Source organism: Orbicella faveolata, unplaced genomic scaffold (genome assembly GCF_042242905.1).
Source record: "Orbicella faveolata isolate gen_17 unplaced genomic scaffold, um_ofav_v1 contig_25, whole genome shotgun sequence".
Taxonomy (NCBI): domain Eukaryota; kingdom Metazoa; phylum Cnidaria; class Anthozoa; order Scleractinia; family Merulinidae; genus Orbicella; species Orbicella faveolata.
Genome location: NW_028301553.1, coordinates 4,152,710 through 4,173,288, shown reverse-complemented (window position 1 = coordinate 4,173,288; position 20,579 = coordinate 4,152,710). Strand labels below are relative to the sequence as shown.

Sequence of the window (20,579 nt, the reverse complement as noted above, 5' to 3'; positions counted from 1 at the left end):
AAAAAATAAATTGGAAAAAAATTAGGGAACTCAAAAGGGAGAATATACACCATAGCGCACCGAACCGGGAACGGAAGGGTTACAACTGATGACGAGCGAAAAGGCATAACGTGCGGTTGAAACAAGCTTAATATTAAATATTCGTAAGAAACATTTTAACTGGACTGAATCTTTATGGACTGCTTACGAACCAAAAAGCTTGTTCATTGTTAATAAATCCGCAGTATTTCATCAACTTACTTATTGAACGGCGCTTTCATTATGGCGTCTCTTGGGCGTCACTGATGAACACCGAGCCGAAACGTTAAACGTGCCATAATTAAAGAGACAGCTAAACGAGACGAAAAACGGCAGCAAATCAGTACACGAATAAACAACCAAGAGAAGGGAGAGACAGTTAGAAACTGTGGATTTACCTGAAGGAACTAAATAGACGAAAGATACAGGTTCGCCTTGTTAGCACACATGCAACATGACCGACACCAGAGTGATGGGTGTGTCCCTTGAGACTTCGTTATATAGGCAATTAAAATTCACATGTAATGTGAGAAATATTCTTCGCTCACACCGAATTTTTTTTTTTTTTGCGATTGTTATGCATTGAATAATTGGCAATTGGGAGAACCGACTGCGTCAACAAATTCTTAGTTACCATAGCTTCCTGACTTGTAATAAATCTCGACGGGGTTTTAAATGGAACAATTCTTTGGATTTCGACTGACGGGTAATTTCATTAACGCGAGGAAAGAAATGAAGAAAATTTATGGATAGCTGGTACCCGTAAAGGAAGCATTCCATAGACGCATGCAGGCGTCGATACATTCTCTTAATTTTCAAGTGATTATTTAAGCGCGTGAATTCAAGTCGCATATGTAAGTATGCCGTATTTTGGCGAATGTCGGGCGAGTCAAAATTCAACTCAACCTCAATCCCAGGCTCTTTCTGCTTTACCTCCCTTGTCGTTGAGGCGAGAGATTTTCTCGAGAGGCAAAGGATAAAGAGCCTAGGGTCAAGGTTAAATTCAATTGACGAGTAAAAGCGCGCAGGCAGCCAATAAACCATGACTTAAACTGTTTGTCGTTTCACTCGGCGGGGCATTTCAACAAAGAGAATTTGTGAATAACAGTCTACCATTGTTGGCAAATCCACCGTAGAGACTTTTCTTGGAAAAGTAAAATAACTCCAGGGTGCAATCAGTTGCTTAGAAACTTGCGGAAGAAAACTTGGTTAAGTCCACTCAAGCAAACCCATCATCAACCGACACTTGTTCCCTGATTAAAAGTTGGATTATAAAAGAAAAAACTGCACTTTTGGACCTTGATATTTTTTTTTACGCCAATTTAACTGCTGTTTTAATTTAGTTTGTGTGACCAATTTCAGCTTTGATTGAATTTCGGCGATTAGTGATAGGCACGCAAAGCGCGCACGAGCTTTTTCATAGGGAGTATGGAATGTGGAACGGTCTGACTTGGAACGATCTGACCCTGTACAGTCAGATTGTTCCACAAAAAAAGTCGGATCGTTTCACTTTTAAAATGAGTTTGAGAAATGTTGCCTGTTACCTCTGTTTCAAAACGAGTCCTCATGCAAAACTGACTTTGATTTGCATGAAAATAAACTTCCAGATGAACGCGTTTTCATAACAATGGTTTTGTGGCCTGGTTTTGCACGTTTCGTCTTGAGACAGAGGCAAAGCGCAAATCGGAAATAGCCTATTTACTTTACAAGTCGTCTGCTGCCGACTGCCGCTTCTTTTAAGACGAGTAGCACTGGGTACGAGAATGTATCTGGGAGTCCAGCACCCGCGCGCCCGCGAAATTGGAAATACATGAAGTACCGACTAAAGTACCAAAGATGGCGGAGGAAACCAGCTCAGTTTCCAAGGTTTATAGCCCTTTAATTCAGATTTCTAGGTACTTAATTAAATTAGAAATTGTTCTAACCTGTGCTTAAATGTTTGAAACTTTAGGGTTGCTTTCTAATCAAGAAATCGGTGCCGCATTCTCCAAGAAAAAGAGTGGCAGGTTTGTTAATTTTAGAAGCTCACTTTAGTATCATGTTCACTGATATCGGCGTGTTTAGCTTTAGCCAATTTTTATATAAATATCTGTTGTTACGGTTAACCATCTTACGCTTTGGCTAAGAAACACTCAGTGTTTCTGGAGTGAGAATGAGGTGCGTACTTTGTACAAGCAAGAGCCAAATCAGAGCAAGAATCCTTATAGATTTTTTATAGTCAGAAGTTAATAGATAAAATGTAAAATGTTATAATCTTGCTGCGACTCTGATGTCTATCAGTTGCTAATATCTAGACCAGTGGTACGCAATGAAAAGCTTCATTTTGAACAATTTAGGTTGAGTTTTAAGATATCAATTAAATTTCTTAAAATATCAACTGAACTTTGCACTACAGGTACAGACATCCCATGCTCTCCTATCATTTGCCTGGGCCACTTGTGTAACAGCTTGAATTTTTTCTTAACAGAGGAATACTTTCCAGAGGTTACTGGAGAAAGTGCAGCCCATCGTAAACAGAGATATACAAACTATAAAGAGTGTTGGGATTCTATGAAAAGTGAGATTGAGGTAACACGAAAATTAATGAAAGGCTTGAGATGGAAAAAAGGTTTAACTTATCAATGTAGAAATGAAAGAAATAATATGACTTTAGAACTACACATACTTATTAACCAAGAGTGAGGTCTTAATGCGAAAATGTCAAACTGAGACCCTTTGGTATTGACCGAGTGACAAATACGGCATACAACAAGGCTGAGGCTTGAGATTTTCCTATTAAGACCGAACATTGTAGGTGCTACAAGCCATGCATGTAATAAACATTAATAAGTAAACTTGTATAGATCCTTAAAAAGTGTTAATGTCAACCCTGAAAAAAAGATGTCAATTACGTTTTGTTTTACCTAAAGGACTTGCAGTCTCAGATGAACAGTACAATATTTTCCGACCTTCTTGAGTTCATGAAGAGTGCGCACAAGATCAAATCCTTGGAGATTGAAAGGACCTCTGTCATACAGGAAATACCTACAGCTGCACTCATCACAGGTAAGCAAGTGTAAATTCCCATTAGTCAGTAGAAATTAGATCCTAAAATTTTACTCTCAGGGTGGTTTTCAATTGGGTGTTTAAAGTAATCAGGCAATTACTTTGCTTTTGGTTTTACTAAAGGTTTGAGATTGGCTGACCAGTCTAATTGGTAAGTAATTGGGTTGGTTTTAGTTTTATGACACTCAATTGAAAACCACTCTATTATATGGCTTGTGTTTTTAACTAATATAATGCATGCTCTGCTTGGCTTACTCTAGGGCATTACTCTCCCATAATGTCCTTGGGCTGATCAGGGGCTTGCAAAGGCAAAGCACAGGCCATATAATAAACAAGTTAATAACCTCAAAGGTTTTATCTTTACAGGAAAATCTCAAACCTCGGCCTTGCTGTATTAACTTTGTTATCATTCAGCGAATGCAGCATGTTCTCAGTTTGAGATTTTCCCATAAAGATGTCCTTGGTTAATAACTGGTTATTAAAAGGAATCAAAAGGTTATTTAGGATAGACAGAAGAGGAATAAGTCAAGTCAAGGCTCATAGTTATTTATTTGATGTAACTCCATTGAAACATACATGTGTGAAATTATGTTCCTTGTTTTCATATAGTTCTATGGAAATTTTTTTTTCATATAGTTCTATGGAAAGTTTTAGAGAGCTCAATATCACAATGAAAGCACTCCTTTTATAGCTAACATTGCTTACATATTTAGCTGCAAGTTGGAACAGCTATGATCTTTTCCTTTATTGCACTTGAAAAACATAAATATTGACATGCATTATATTTTGCAGGGGTGAACATGCCAGATCATGATGTTATATTCTCTCAGCTAGCCACAGAACTTAACAATCAAATTACTCCTTTTGTTGCCTTGCTGCGGTCTAAAGATTGTACAGGTTCAGTTCACTTTTCCTATAATCCCCTATTACTTGTTTCTCTTTTCTTAGCTGCAACTGGGGTGAGAGAAAGTTTTAGAATGCAGGAGGTGTCACGCCTCATTATTTTCAGAGCACTAACAATACAGACTGAGTGTAAATAGGAAGTTCTAGATATCCATTATCTCACTTGGTAATAAATTTTGTTCTTGTCAGTTATGAAAACAACCATGAAAAATGTGATATCACAGTTCCTTGGTCATAATGTGCAGGTAAGCTTACAAAAGGTTTAATGCATTAATCTATGTGTTCTTTTCCAGATATGCATGACATACCAGGGCTGTTAAATTTTGACTGCTGCCCTTAAAAAGTGTTAGTTGTCTGTGGCATAAAATGAAAACATTATAACAGGAGCTCAGTTACAGTATTTTGAGTTATTAGCTTTATTAGCTTTAAATTGAAGGAAACCTGAAAAAAAGTGTTAGTTGTCTGCAGCATAAAATGAAAACATTATAACAGGAGCTCAGTTACAGTATTTTGAGTTATTAGCTTTAAATTGAAGGAAACCTGAAAATAGTTATTTGCTAAGATGAGAAAATGCCAACTAGATACTAATAAACCATAGTAAGTAAGTAAGGAACAAGGATAGTTATGGATGGAAAAGATTGACACAGGGTACAAACAGTGGACTTGAGAAATTTAGGCTTAACTTTTCAAGGAGCGCAAACCATGGCATAGCTCCTTTAAATGAGTATGACTCCTAACGTCACCCAATATTAATGAAGCAGATAATCTCTTGTGGATGGTTTTCTGCTCAGCATGCCATAAATAATTGATAGCCTACCCTATGGAGTTCCCTTACTACTTGCTAATTTAAATGAAAAAGTTTGCCATTACAACTGTAACAATCGAAAATGCATCATTTTGTTGTATTTCCAAATAAACTAATATTTGCTACTTCACAGTGTGGACCTTGCTGGCATATGATCCCTAAACCTGATCCATTTAAGAGTTAAATGTTACATGATTGGAAGACAGTCTTGACATGATAATTTCTTTCCAAGGACGAGGACGATCCTGGCCCTTCTGAGCAAGCAAAGAAGATCAGTAGTTTTACTATGCCTGTGCTTTGCCACTGGTACAAGAAAATGACCAAGGTTTGTCAAACGTTTCAAAGCTTTATTTACTTGTTGAAAAGTATGTTGGACTACAAATTGCTGTTTACAGCTGACTGCAGTTCACCTCTTTGATTTAACAGCCACTGAAATAATTTTTATGTTCATTCCTTTCAGCTTGATGGCTCCAAAAGAAGATGCAGCACAAAACATTCTCAATACTCAGGTGAATTTATTCTTCTAGCCTACGTTTGAAAGTTTTAGTTGACTCTTCAGTATTAAATGTTTATGGAAGGCACTTGCCTCAGACCACCCCAACTGGCACAGCCCGATTGCCATTGGAGCTCGGGCAGCTGAAGAACACAGAACTGCCTCTGCAGGGAAGAAGCGAGAGATGCGCAACGCCAGTGCAGCAAGCATCCAGCACCTCATGCCCACCCATGTTTGCCCAACCTGTGGGAGAGGGCTCCATGCCTGGGTTGGCCTCAACAGCCACCTCTGGACACCTTGTACCTGGTCATCCAGCAACTGATGTCATGGTCATCTTCCACTCCGAAGGACAAACAACATTAAATGTCTCTTAGTAAATAAATTATCTAATTATACTAAATCATTGTCAATGACTCTCATCAGTTTTGATACCAGTATTTTTCAATTCCAGATCGTCCTCCTTTGGTGATTATTTTTGAGGACTTTGAAGGTTTCCTTCCTGCTGTTGTTCAAAATTTTGTGACAATTTGTAGGTATGCTCAATATAAGATTTCAAGGACAATCAGTATGGAATTCCATCAATGAATGCAAAATATATATTATGCATTCGTCCACAATAGGTCAGAGAATGAAAAGTGAAAACCTTTGACTGTGCTCTTTGTGAGGGTCAAAGAGACTTAAGAATGAATAACTGACGTTTTATTAATATCTTTCATGCTCGCAAGTCCCACACATGGAACACATGGTACTTTTTTACACTTTGTGGCTTGCATTGTGTAGTTGTTGTAGAATTCTTTTTCTCTTGATGTAAACATTATTGGAGCTGATACTTGTAACTTGATGTGTAATTTACTCTGACTCTGTCTTCACCGCAGTGAGAAGCTACAACTTCTAGGGGTAAAACTTTATCGACACAACAATAATATTGTCTAAAGCCACAGGTCTGCAATGCATGCAGACTGACTAAACGTATAATATCATCATAGATCTGTATATTTGCATGAAGAACAATTATAGCTGTTACATTATTTATCTTTCACCATAGCACTTGTTTTATTCAAACTGGCTTGAGATTTCATTTTTTTTTTGCAGCCAATACCTGCATGAACTTCCCTTGGTTTTGGTCTTTGGTATTGCAACAGCAGTGACGACTATTCACAAAGTACTTCCACATGCTGTTTCTGGCGTGTTGTCTATTGAAAGGTTTCAATCTCAGCCATCTCACATTTGTGTTCTGGAGATCATAAACAAGGTTGCCTATCTTGTGTCTTCTCTGTCCACATTTATGTAAACCCTAATTTATCACAACAACATGACACCATGTTCCATAAAATGATAAGTCCATAATTTTATTTTTACCTAATTTATTTGTGTTAGGTGTTGATGACTGCCAAGTTTCCTGTCAAGCTCGGAGCAAGAGTGTTTAGATTTCTGTATGAGAACTTTCTGTTCCATGATTTCTCACTACAAAACTTTGCCAGAGGGCTTCAGGTATTATACCACTTTTTGAATAGATAAGGATGGAAATCTATTTTCCTTAGTTGAAAATTGTCAAAAGATCTTTGCTGATCCCACAAGAATCTTTAAATTCTAAGATTTTTGATTTTGACAAATTCATAACAAAGATCTTACAGATCCTTAATTGCCATGTCAAGGTCATCAAATGTCTTCTAAAGATAATGATACTTGAAAGATCTTTATCTTAAAAGATCTTTGTCGGGACAATGGCAGGACTTTTATATCTTCTGAATCACTTGTAAGCTAAATATTAAATGAAATAAATAAGTGACCTTCATTTATCCTTGGCCAGTGTTTTAAGCCAAAGGCTCGTGGGGCCAAGCAAATTAAACATAACAAGGTCAAAAACCCAATTTGTCAGGATGCAAACAGTTGGCTAATAAACGAAACTGTAGAGTTGAACTTGGGTTTACTGTGAAAGAACTCCAGCTAGTGGTCAGAGTGGGACCTAAACCTGTGACCTGCAGATTGCAGGTCACACTGCCTCTCTGTGGTGTACCCGGACCTCCTGCTCTGAAAACTATTCTCTGTCGCTTTGATTTTATGCGGTGTTTTGTTATTTCTCTCTTTTAGTTTTGCTTGATGGAGCATTATTTTGAAAGTCCTTTAAGTGTGCTTTGCTGCATGTCATCAGAGGACAGAGAGGGTATTCTGGACAAAATGAGTCACAAACAGGTGGAGATATTGAGGAAAACAATGTCTTTCCGCCGGTAAGGTGCCTTACTTTGTGAGCTTGCTGGATGATCTTGTATTTTTTCATTGCTGGAGCTCATTACATTTTCTCCAAAAAAGGTTGATTTTGTGTGGCTTGAAGATATTTTTAGAATTCATGATCTGTTATAAATTAGATTTTCACTCAAGGTAAATAGATCTAGGAAGTTTCACGCAAGACTGACGGAAATGTTTTTCATCAATCCTTTTAGTCTAGTTTTGTTTTGTTGGATTTTAATACCTTAAAACTTCACCTGCATTACTTCACAAAAATGTTCCCATAGAAATTTTCAGAACTTTACCAACCGTAAGACAGCTGTGCCAGGTTGAAGATCCAGAAAAGTCTTTTCTAAAATTATCATTTATGACAAGTAATTTGGTCTCATGTGAAATGGCAGGTGAAGTCATTACACTCATTGCTAAAGGCAACTTTGATACAACTTGCCTTAGTTGAAACTGTCAGCTTTCCCTAGTACACCTGCAATGATACTTTTTCTTTCTGTCTTGTTTATGGTGGTAGTCTAGTTGCTGAAATATACCTTGATTGAGCCACCTTTCACTGAAGCAAGTTTAACTAACTTAAACTAATTAGAAACTGTTTTGTTAGAGTGGTTTTCAATTGAGAATAATAATATTAAGAACAATTCATAATAATAATTGTGGGAGGTGCGGTGGCCTCATAGTTAGTGTGCTCATTTCCAGACAGAGCGGTCCGGGTTTGAGCCCTGGCCAGGGACATTGTGTTGTGTTCTTGGGCAAGACACTTTACTCTCACAGTGCCTCTCCCTTCAGCCAGGTGTATATTAAATGGATACCAGCAAATTTAATGCTGGGGGTAACCCTGCGATGGACTAGCATCCCATCCAGGTGCAGTAGAAATACTCCTAGTCACTTCATGCTACAGAAACCAGGAGAAGCTTCGGCCTGGTGGGCACTTGGCTCGTATGTAGACTTAACCTTACCTTACCATAATAATAATAAATAATTCAATTATTGAAAACCACTCCAAGGTTGTGAGATAAAGTGTATTGCATCTCATCATGTCTGTTTACTGTAGATATGTTGAAGGTGAACCACCTTCAAAGCAAACTCAGCTGTTATTGGATGATTCATTCACAAAGGTTAGATGCATGTACTTGGAAATTAAAGTAGTATAGTAAGTGACAATTTAGCCCCATTTCAGGACAGTGCCGTTAAAATATTGTTTGGAGGTGAGTTAGGGATGTCTAATTCGTGGCTGACTTCTTTGCCTCATTTATGTTAACATTGGAGCTATAAATGTTACAGAGAAGGAAAAAGGGAAAAGTCCTAAGTTGCTTCTCAGAGAGGCATCTGATGCTCTAAGAATCTGGCTTTAGAACCATGCTGAAGTGTTATTTTGGCAGCATGTTGTACATATTTTCATTTGTATGGCCCTTACAACAACAACAACAGCAACACCAACAACAGCAATGACAGTTGTTACAACAACACCAACACCACCAACAATGATAGTTGTTTCTCAGATCAGTAGTGTTCTCTCTATGAGTAATGTGTAATATGAAACCATACATGTATCCACTCAGTCTCAGTTTTGAGATTATTCAAACCCACTGGTAACCTTTGATAGTTGATTACAACTTTGCAAAACGTTTTTATACTGATCTAACTTGTTTATGTACTTCTTAAAGGATGTAATAGCTGAGCTGCTGGATGATCTTGATAAAAATCATTGGTGTTTCTTCCCAGTTCTGCAGTGTCTTCATGTCCTCACCTGCAATCTCCCACAACATCCTCTTGGAAAGAAGGTTGTTAACACAATATCATGTCAACGTCTTAGTCTAGAAATCAATTTTTTTTTTCTTACAAACACTGAAATTTTTGTGGTCTATTCATTTCCCAACCAATATTAAAGGACCCCTTTGAATGCCAATTCAATCTGACTCTTTGGCATGGTAAAATGCCATGTTGTTTAATTATTTAACAGCTTTTGACTTACAGTTAATCTTGTTGTACGTTTACCTTACAGCTACTGTCAGCAAAATTAATGTTTTGATATGTTTATTTGCTTTCTTGATCCCATTAGCCCAGTGATGTTTATGAAAACAGTCTTTCAAGTAACATCTATGACCAGGATGCATATAAGGAGGCTATGTCTTTGCTTAGGTATATTTAAATATGTCTTGATGCTCTAGAATCAATGGTCAGCAGACCCACAGATGACATCAAGAGATTTGAGCAAAATGTGCAACCACACCTTGCAAATGAAGGCAGATAGAAATTCAAAGTTCTGGGAAAACCAGATCTTACTAGCATTTTCTGTGTTACTGACACATAGTAGAAATGAAAAAAAAGAAAGAAAGAAAGAAAGAAACAGAACATAAGGGTTGTCACTCTTAACTTCCTGATTGTTGTCTGGCTTGTCTTTCAAAAAAATTTCATCAACATTGATGTGTCAAATATATTAATAAGTTAGAATATAATTATATAATAACAAAATTGATGAAAAAAATTCTTGTTTCCATTGTATGCTGATAAGATTTTTTTGTGTTACATGTCTTTACTGTTTGCAGGCTTTGGAAGAGTTTTGAGTGATAACTGGTGTATGATCAATGCTTCTTTATTAAATTCAATTTTTTTATTTCCAGAGTTTATTCTAGAGATGAACTTCTTCCACATCTTCAGAACTGTGTCGATGTGTTGGGAAATGCTTTAGACAGTCCTGAAACTGAAAGGTCAGTCAGTGCTTTTAGTCATTGTGCTTTGGATAAGTGAAGTCAGCCAGTAATGTTTCACTTACAGCCTGTTGTGTCTTACTTCTAGTCATTGCCAAGTGCTCAAGGAATCAAGAGATACCATTACTGGACTTCTTAGGCAGTTTGATAACCTTAGTGGTAAAGTAAAATATCCCTGACTAGTCTTACAAGAAGAAATTCGTAGCATTATGTATTGTGGCCACCACATAAATAAGTTATGAATGCTAACAAAATAGAAGCTGCATTAATTTTACCACACCAAGTCAAGAGACATGGCTGCCATGGAAAATCCCTAAGCTAAGTATAGTCCTTAGATGGAAACCCTTGTCAGGGGTCTCTAGGAACATTCCCACATGTATAGGAGGGCCCTAGATCCAGTCCTCATGGTCAATTCCTTATGGGAGGTCCATTAATAGGATCCTTATGTTGAATCCCTATAGCAGATCCCTAACCAGAGTCCCTGTAGTCAAACTATTAATATTATTCTGTATGGTCCTTGTGAGAGCTTCTTGGAAGTAGTCTGAGTTAAGGGAGGTCTCTGCAAATTTGCGGAGTTTAAACTGTCAAGTAATATGTGTACCTTTGTCATAGTTAGTATGCAAAAATGACATTATAATAATCTTTGTGTGTTACTTACAGGAATTCAAGAGACTCAGGAACAGAGTTCAACTTCAACTCAGAGAGAAGCTCTCTCATCTGTTACAAATAGATTTGAGCTGCAAGAGGTACTTCAAATGTTTGGCACATTGTGCTCAAACGTTTCTTTGTTAAATTTTCCGACTGATAGCTGAGAATATTGTATACAGCACAGTATTGTTCTTCATGTCTGACTCAACTTCGTTCTCTGTCTCTCTCCTTTCCTCTTTCTCTTTACCTCTTCATGTCCTACACTGTTTCTTCTTTCCTCCATGCCCTAGTATTGTGGCCATTATTTATTTTATATTTATAACAGCGACTTATGAGTGCAGCAAAGCAGAAAAGGAAAGAATCTCCTTATGATAAGCTGCGTCAAAAAACAGTTGACACTTTGGATGAGATGTTCAGGTAACAAAATACTTAACAGTACTTCACTGTATGGGTCATATTCTACGAGTTCACAATTGCTTGGGTCCTGGTAAACATTTTTTCGTAAAGCTTGGCAGGTTTGGGTCCCCAAATTTCCATGAGTTTGAAATGGATTCTTGCAAAACTTCGGAGATTTTACTAAATTCAGCACAATAAATTGATCTACGGAGCTGGTTTTTTGTTTTTATAAAAAAAAAATGAAAACTTGTTCATATTGTGTGACATTGTCAAAGTGGTCCATTAACACAAAAGCAGAAGCATATGGGTTATATGCTTCTGCACAAAAGTTACAAGTTTTCTGCATATCACCCTATTTCATCTCTTTCCTTGGGTTATGCCTGGTAGTAATTTTTTGGAGTGCTGGTCATGCAAGACATGTTAACTCACACATTTGTCACTTCTCTCATCATAACTGCTGTATTATTTTTCTTTCTTACTTATCAGGAAGTTCTTGACTTGTCCACGTAATATGCCTCTGTATGAAGTTATGTACTATGACAATGTGCAAGAGATAAGAAAGGTTTGTACACAGCTCATTTAAGGTTACAATTTATTCTATAAGTTACTAGATAAAGTAAATCAACTTAAATGCTTGTAATGGTATAATACAGTGCAACCCATTTTTAAGTTATATCTGGTGTTTGGTATCACTCACTCATCCTCTTTACTCCTGTGAGTGGAGCATAAGACTGCCCAGCAATGTCTTCAATCCATCAGGGTCTTTAGCTTGCTGTTCCACCTCATTCCAGCTAGTCCAGCCCAGGTCTTTGCACTTAGCTTCAACAGTCTTATACTATGTGCAGTCCCTCTTTCGCTTAGTTAGTCCTGTGTGGCACAAAAGAAAACCGCAAGAAAAAAATGGACCAAGCAAAAGAGAGACTACTTGTAACTAGTCTATGGCAGTACGAGACACTTGTATATATACAAATTTTTATGCTACCATTGGGTTGAATTAGTTATTACAAAATGACCTCTTTTTTGGGAGGCAGCTGTCAATATTAATTTTGCTAGTCTCTCTCTCAGAGTACAGTGTTATTTTGTCATTTCTAGCACTTGGTTGGGATGCCTCGTGTTGCTATTCAAACAGCCCTTAGTAATCCACAGCATTACCTTCAAGTGAGTACTGCACTACGAGTTAGGTAGTCTGCGAGCAGGCGCACGTTTGTTTCACCAGACCTCTCCTGTCAGATCACTTCACTCACTGACTCACTCTTCACTGCTCTCTTGTGTTACTCAAAGGCGAACCTGCTCGCAGGTTATGAGTTAGGATCCTTGCTTTTTTGGTATGTGATACAGAAGGACAATGAATGAAGACATAGATAGTGGTTTCCTCCCTGGAACTGCTGGAAGTATTTCTTAAACTTCCTGAACAGTGGTTGTCTTCTGTTGCTTCTTGAGATGTTAAACTTGATATTTGATTGTAGCACCCCATGACTTTCCATAGGCTTTAGAAGTGAGATAATGCCAAACCAAATTTGTTCAATCTGGGCTGATATCTTCCCCTTAGGAAACAACTGAACATTATGTAACCTCTGGATAGTGTTTTCATAGATGTAAACAAAAAGTACCCACCTAAACTGCTGTCATATTTTTATCACTTGTACACTGCAATCCAAAGAACACTTGATCATTTTAGTATCTTAGATTTATCCCCCATACCAGATAGCCTCTCATTCTCACTGATTTTCAATTTAGTGTGAGTGTTGTCAGACAGATGTTGGAACAGTTCAAGACACTTTACCAGACATTTGCATAGCTTACAAACTTCACTTGGAGTGCGGCAGACTAATAAACCTCTACGACTGGCTCCAGGTTTGAAGCACGTTTTTGGTTGTCCTGTGAAAGCGGTCATTTTCCTTTTCACTATCAGTAATCAATTCTTTCAATTTTTATCATTTACATGCAGGTCAGTCCTTGAATTGTTAAATTTTCTGTATCTTATGCACAATCGTGATCTTGCTGCACATTCGTACACACTGTTGGTTTCATGTCAACTTGGCTCTTCTTTTTTTCAGGCCTTCACATCTGTTTTGGAGCCTCCACTAGCACATCAGTCTCCAAAGGGCTCACCAAAGAAGAAACAGAAAACAAATGAACAACTTCAGTATCCTTCTCATTACATTGTTTCAAATATCTTCTGTAATAATTATTTTATTGATCAGAAAAAATGGTAGAAATAGTCAAGTGTTGTCTGTTGATCTGTGACAGTCTGTCAGTTATAAAGGATTTCTTTGGTGGTGTTAAGAAACAAGCCTATTACCTCCTTTCATGTTTCATTTGTCAGTTAATTATTGATCAAACCAGGATTCTTCAGAAAAAATCACTCACTCCTACAATCTCGCCGTAAAGGAGAACACAAGACTTGCAGGTTACATGTTGTGTCAGTTCTACCTTAACTCAACCTGCAGTGCTCGTTTTATCCAGGCTGTATCAGAACTTCAGTTTCTTGGATTCATCAAGTCAACAAGACAGAAAACTGATCATGTTCAGAGGCTTACTTGGGGTGCATGTTGACGGCAATGGCTAAAACTGAACCACAATTTCACGCCACTTAGCAACGTTCATGGAATGTAATTTATTTGTGTTCACTGAGAATACTGTTGTGTTGCAACATGAGTCCTTAAAACTGATACTGGCCCATGGAAAATATTGCGTTCTTTGACAACAACACAACATGGAGGCATGTGTTTTGGGACTGCTGGTCCTAAGAAACAAGCCAAAGTCAAAAAATGGATGACAGATATTAGACTTAACATAATATTAAATCGTCTTGATGAGGACTGGAAGAGACAAGACTCCTACAGACAAGGGAAAAGAAAATATTTTACATATTTTCCTTCTGATATTTCAAAATATGCCTAGACTTGATCTGTACGTTATTGACAAAGTTTGCTGGAGGATGTCAGCAAGACTATGCCATTTTTTTATGGTGCATGTTGTTTCAGAAACTTAAATTTTTAAAACCCATTAAGCCTGGGAGAACAACCATGGTGCTTGCAAATTTCTTCTTCTGGAGACAAAGCAATAAAAGCTTGACTTTTTTCAGTTGCTGGTAAAATTGACCTTTGGTATAGTGAATCTTTCTATGGATCATTTTTCCATGGATTATGTCTTGTTTTTCACCCTGAAAGTACAAGTGCGAAGCTGATTCCCAAATATTATGTTTACTTATTTATTGGACCATTTCCATGCGATGTGCTTTTACATGTTGCTATTTAAAGTTTAATTAATGAACATTATACTACAGTACTAGTATTCCGTTAGCCTTAAATGAAAAAGAAAAACTGTGAAATGATAAGCAAAGAATCTTTGAAGAAAGAAAGTTTGTACAAATTAAACTGATTTGAAGAATAATTATGATACAAATAAATATTTTGGTACAAAAACATACTATAAAGCTGGTTGTATGAGCACACTTTTCTTTATGCCATGATGTTCTGGTATTATTACATGAGCAACACAAATGGGCCAGGGGGATGAGAAAATGAACGTGGGAAAGATTTAATGTAGAAGGTCTTCAAAACAACACTTTGCTCACATGCTCATCTTCGCTTTCTCTCCCCAGTCCACTCTTATCTTTTTGTTGTCATACATATTAAATTCGTTTCTCTCACAGGCTGAGAACCTGCGAAAAATTAAATTGGACTTCTGTTTCCCAGTGCAAATCAATAATGATGGAGCTTTCCAGTAGTATCTTACAGTCAAGCAGTCTTGTATATTTCCTCAATGTTAATTTTCTAGACTGTGTAACCTTATCTAACATTGTAACCTCTTCTCCAGAAAACAATATTTCATTCTGCGAGAACCATAAGAGGTCAAGTTGTCGAGTTACATGTTCACTTTTTGACAATTCATTTGACATGTCTGCTTTACACAGTTCTTGAAATTTGATTTGCTAGTTGTCAAAAAAGATGTCCAAACATTGTCAAAAATGTATTGATCACAAACTTTGTCAAGTGGCAACATATGGCAGTCACTGCCATAAATTACGTGTGCCAGTCAGCACATTCAGAATAGACACATGTCACTAGATTAATCAGGTTTCAGTTCATCCTAGTTTAATTTTCTTCTGTCTGCTCGTGTTTGTAGAACTCCTTTTGGCAGGTGGCTTCTGAGGAGCAAAAAAGTAGTAAGAGGTTATTATGCAACTTAGTCACAATACCAAGACTTAAAATCTCCTTACATGCACGTACATTTACCTAGCAAGTATTTAGGGTTAAAATGAATGCTTTTTGGAAGATCAGGAGCTTAACTCTCATAGCATCCATACTTGAATCTTTTAAGATAATGTATATATAAGAAAAGAAATGCTCTAGATTATCTGCATATAAAGTAGAAGTGTTCTAAACCCATCAAGTTTGACATGAGGTGACTGATATATTAATCAAAAGGTTCTGATGATTATGTGATCTGAGGCTCTGATCTGCTGGATTCCTTACCCCTTGCCTATAAAACTTGATTGACCACATTTCCAAACACCTCAACGTTTGTCAAAAATACTCCAGTACACATTTTATTTTCAACTTTCTTCTCAGTGCTTGGAAATGCAGTCACACATGGCCTTGTATGTTTGATAAATTATGTAAACCAGGAAATAAAATTTGCACTATACATGTACCTGAACATGAAAAGCTCTGGTGTTAAGTCCATCTGCCAAAAGATCATGAAGTTTTGTTGCTTCTTCATGCATTAACGTCAAACTTTGTTTTATACCTAGAAAACAATGTTCTCAAACTCATTTCTAAATACCAATTCATAAAGATTTAAAAACAAACATAGCTGAGATGGTGGTTTGGATATCAGATAATTTGATCTTAATTTGGATAAATTTTTATAACTTTATTTCTCCTTTTTCTCCCTGGTCTATACCTTTCCCTAGATTCTACATAAATGTTTCATAATTCCCTCCAACATTATAATTTTCAATTTTTTTTTCACGACTGATCCCTAGAATTGGATGCTTTTATTTTGGAGTTTAAAGAATCTATGGAAGCTGTAAATGAATTTTGACCAAGTGAAAAATGTAATTTGTCACCAAACAGATATTAGCAGAAAAAAAATTCAGATAAGGAAAACGGGTTGGATTACAAAAAAACCTTAGAAAATGTCTATCACCGATCGCAACACTGGAAGTAGATATTTAGCAGCTCGTAATAGGGCTACCTTTACAGTTGTGTAGTAAACATGAGAATTTCTATTTACCTCCACTTCCTTCAAAAGCCTTCTCTACTGTATCAATATGTTTCTCAAAGTTGTGAAGCTAAAAAGTTATGATAATAAGAGTTTAGTAATTGGATGGTAGTCTGCAATGGAGTTAGCACAAGTATTTAGATCTCTATCAATGCTATACTAATTTTGGATCATGCATACTGAGGGTATTGATCCAAAGTCAATCAATACCCTTCATCGATACCCTCAATCAACTCAACTCTTACACACATCTTGGTTGACAATCAGTCAAGAGTTGACTAATTTGTGATCAATGTGTGAGTTGGTTGACACTTGGCCGGCTATTGACTGACTCTTGATTGAGTTTTGATCGAGTTTTGATCAAGTGTTAATCGAGATGTCAAATAAGTGTCAATTGAGTGTTGACCAAGCATTGATTGGAATGTTGACCGAGTGTTGATCAAGTCTTGATCGAGGGTTGAGCTTTACTACACGTGATCCTTACTTTTACTAAAATAGTAACATTGTAGTTAATTTAATCTTTCTACAGTATAGACCTATACAGTGTTGTTTAGATAAAAAAAAAAAATTAATGTTGCAGTTCCTAGGGAGTAATGCTTTAAATACCCTGACAAACACAAGCAATAAACACGCGTTCTATGGCGTAAAGGGGAAAACACTGCTCCACAATCGGCGTGACAGACGAACTTCCATCGCGTGACCAAATGCCAAACTTATCTCCCCAGCGGTTAATTCTGCACTGGATCGGACAAGTCGGTGAGGCCAAAAGGCCACTAAATTAGCGAAAACGAAGCTTGGGGATGTCACTGCAAGACTTAACCACCACTAATACCTGTGGAGCAGATATCCCCCCAAGCAAAAGAAGTGCCAAATTAAGAAAAGAGAACGCTGGCCATGTGTGGCGCAGTGGACAATAGGACATTTTGAGGTGTACAGACGTACAGTTGGTAACAATCTGAAGACCATCTGCCAAGAACTTTAATTAACCAGTCTGGGAGACCAGCAGCAGCTGCTGTAGAGGCAGTGCCATTGTATGTTAACAGAAGTTAATTTAATCTTTCTACAGTATAGACCTATACAGTGTTGTTTAGATAAAAAAAAAAAAATAAATATACACTAATTATGTTCCACAATTCTGCAAAAAAATATATAAAGACCAAAAATTGAGAACTTCCACGTTGTTACTGAGCTAGAATAAATAATGGTGACAACTTTCTGTATACCAGCAAAGGGTTTTCAGTAGCTGAGTATTACAAACATTAACTTTACAATTAATCATATGTCACCTGTTCTTGAGCATTATCCAAATCTCTAATTTCCTGCTTCAATGCTGAATTGACATACTTGGCCTGTAAGACAAGTGTTATAATAATAATATTAACAACAACAGAATATGATAAAGAAGTAAACTCAATCAATTTGCATTGGGTGATGTATTTTTTTCTAAAAGTGCTTACTGCTTTGATTTTCTTTTCTAGTTCTTCAAGCTCTTTATCAATCTGTTTTTCATCCTCAACCGTGTACTGATGGTTGCAATGTACCTGAAATCAAATAATACATCAACTACATATTGTCTTGAAAAATTTCCCTTTCTAACAGCCAAGTTAAACTGTGAGTTATAATGTTACACCATTTGGATTAAGCTTAGTATAGGAAAATTCAATATTTGTTTATATTAGTAGCCCTTTATAAGCAGTAGCACTTTTTGAGGTAAGTCACTTGTCCATGTTTGCCTTTTGTGGCCATAGTAAAGAAGTGCAGCTTGCCAAGATTTCCTCCTCCCAATTTATAATTTATAGCTTGGAACTGTAAGATTGTTATGTCAGACAAGTAAGTTTTATACATCAATAGCCCAATACCTAATGAAAATGAGATTAACCTGACGTTAAATAAACTATTTCGTCTTACATGTATCTTTCTATGGAGAAGCGGATTTTAAACTTATCCCAGGTTAGCTGGCTAGTATTCAACCTTTAACTTCCAACTTGTCCACAAAGTAAACCAGGAAAATGTGATTTACCTAGTTGAGGGCATATTAATCACATGACTGTAATACAAGCTACCTCACTATATAGTTATCTCACCTTATCTTCAGGTAATAGAACATTAGCTGGTATCTTGAAGATATTATTCTTTACATAGACCTGAGTGGCAGAAAACATATTTGAGCATGCAATATCTGACAAATAAAAATTTATAAAGGAAAAAATGTCAAAAATCTTGTTTCACCTCAAATCTGTCAAAGGCAACATCAATACTCCGGTAAAAATTGTTGGCCATTTTATCACTTTCCTAAATTGAAGTTAAAAAAAATATTTAATAAAGATTATTAAAACATATACAGTGGAACCCTGCCTTCCGGCAACCCCATTAATGCGGCCACCTTGTTATTACAGCCACTTTATTCTGGCCTGAACAAAGGCTCAGTCAGTCATTTACTGACCGTCACCTGGTTAATACGGCCAGATTTTTGTGGCCTGTTGGTGGCTAGATTAACAGGGTTCCTTTGAAGTGAAGCCTTGTTAGCATGATTGGTCTGCAATGCGTGTAGAGAGATCATATTATTGTACCCTGCCAGAGGTTATATTTTTTCAAATTTTGTAACTGCCAAAAGCAAAATAAAGTAGGTGGGGGCAACTACCCTAAAAAAGGTACCAATATGATTATGTTGGTGTCAGTAATACAAAACACTAAGTAAAATATCCAGCAAGATTCTAAATGACAGTCCTTGATAACAACTTCTAGAGACAGCTTATTAGATGCTGAGCCCTGCTAACAAATTTGTTCCTGTAGGTCTTGTAGTCTGAAAGCAGTCTAAAATTGGCAAATTTACAATGGCATCCATGGTATCTACATTCACTGGAAAGATTATTTTGGCAAATGGTGGTAACTGAGTCTTAACATTTTTAAAAGTAGGTCTTACCGCCTGGAGTTGCTCTTCTGTTACTGCACTTGACAACAAGGGCTAAGTTAAAGCAGGAAATTGTTAAAAAAAATCCTCAATTCCATGAAAATGTAATGGTAAAATCTGTTCTCAATTAAGAGATCAGAGCTAGAGGCTGACCACGAAAAAGCTTGGAGTATTATAGACGGGTTACTAACTAAGTGTGAGGTCAAGATAGCTGGATATTGACCAAGTTCTTCTTTTTGCATGTTTATGGACTTTGACACTGTCTTGGTCCATAAATATGCAAAAAAAAAAAAAAATGAGGCCAATATCTAGCCATCTTGGCCAAACAAGCCTGGTCAATAAAGGATTTGTTAATAATATGGAAAAAGAACGCTATTTTCTTGGGGGACACAGTGGGTAATCGCAAGCCGTCATCTGGCATGAGTTTGTACAGAGAGTAGGAGCTGAAATATAAGAGTTTGTTGCATCAGCTCTTAATCTTGTATTTAGCTCCTATATCTCCCTGCAAAACTCTTATAGTACGCTTGGGTAACCTTGGCAATGCTTGGGTCTCCTAGGGCCTTCTCCCATTGAAGTGAATGTTTCCTGAGAAAGATGATTGTCAGCAGCGAAAAACGCAACCGTTGATCGATCAGAATTCCCGTGGAGGTGCCGTAAGGCGTAAAATGCAACATCAGATAAGACTATTTGTGCTAACAGAAAGGAGGGATTGCCTCTCTATCGATCTCTGTTTTTGTCTTTAGACCACTTTAGATCAACTTACCTCGCTTTTGAGAATATTTTCCAGTTCTTGAAAGCAGTCAACGACATAATCATTAACTGCATTATACACTGAAGATTAAAACAAATGGTGTTAATAAAGTTTTAACAAGCTTTAAGCTTGGAGCTTCACTTTAAAATTTTGAGCCTTGATTCTAATATTGCTTCAGACAGTTACCGAAAGAAATCATTGCAACTAACCTCCATCTACGAAGGATTCTGGTGTAAATCCGAAGAACTGAGTTTCATATTCGTATTCTGTGGGTTTTGAATCAACTGGCTCCATTCTGCTGGAATTCAAGTTTTACATTTCACGCAAAGACAGTAGAAAGTACGTTGCACTATGATCTGCAGCAGGTCAGCAATGAAAAACTTCCCGCCATAACTAAAAACAAAATTTTCGTACGGGAGTAGGGAGAGGTGGTT

At 37.0% G+C, this 20,579-nt stretch overlaps 2 protein-coding genes across 3 annotated transcripts; one reads left to right on the top strand and one right to left on the bottom strand.

Annotated features, from left to right (window-relative positions):
* Window positions 1-1,826: 1,826 nt before the first annotated feature.
* On the top strand, window positions 1,827-14,681 carry LOC110061875 (origin recognition complex subunit 3-like). The gene is made up of 24 exons (XM_020768735.2): window positions 1,827-1,884; window positions 1,970-2,024; window positions 2,486-2,586; window positions 2,928-3,063; window positions 3,856-3,960; window positions 4,156-4,211; window positions 5,004-5,096; window positions 5,232-5,280; window positions 5,716-5,797; window positions 6,357-6,516; window positions 6,642-6,755; window positions 7,356-7,492; window positions 8,551-8,614; window positions 9,164-9,280; window positions 9,559-9,638; window positions 10,121-10,207; window positions 10,296-10,366; window positions 10,868-10,953; window positions 11,181-11,272; window positions 11,738-11,813; window positions 12,344-12,409; window positions 12,989-13,105; window positions 13,309-13,397; window positions 13,702-14,681. Exons 1-24 carry the CDS (start codon window positions 1,855-1,857, stop codon window positions 13,805-13,807), a joined length of 2,169 nt encoding a protein of 722 aa, XP_020624394.2. The 5' UTR covers window positions 1,827-1,854; the 3' UTR covers window positions 13,808-14,681.
* Window positions 14,452-20,535, bottom strand: LOC110061877 (protein MIS12 homolog). Of its 2 annotated transcripts, none has more exons than XM_020768737.2 (10): window positions 20,355-20,535; window positions 20,158-20,225; window positions 19,407-19,448; window positions 18,713-18,775; window positions 18,568-18,627; window positions 17,941-18,024; window positions 17,770-17,832; window positions 16,496-16,553; window positions 15,912-16,006; window positions 14,452-15,404 (listed from the first exon to the last, which is right to left on the bottom strand). In XM_020768737.2, exons 1-10 carry the CDS (start codon window positions 20,437-20,439, stop codon window positions 15,342-15,344), a joined length of 681 nt encoding a protein of 226 aa, XP_020624396.2. In that variant the 5' UTR covers window positions 20,440-20,535; the 3' UTR covers window positions 14,452-15,341. The 2 variants fall into 2 exon arrangements, with proteins under 2 accessions (XP_020624396.2, XP_089151187.1); XM_089295061.1 differs by having other exon boundaries at window positions 14,452-15,401.
* Between the last annotated feature and the right edge of the window lie 44 nt (window positions 20,536-20,579).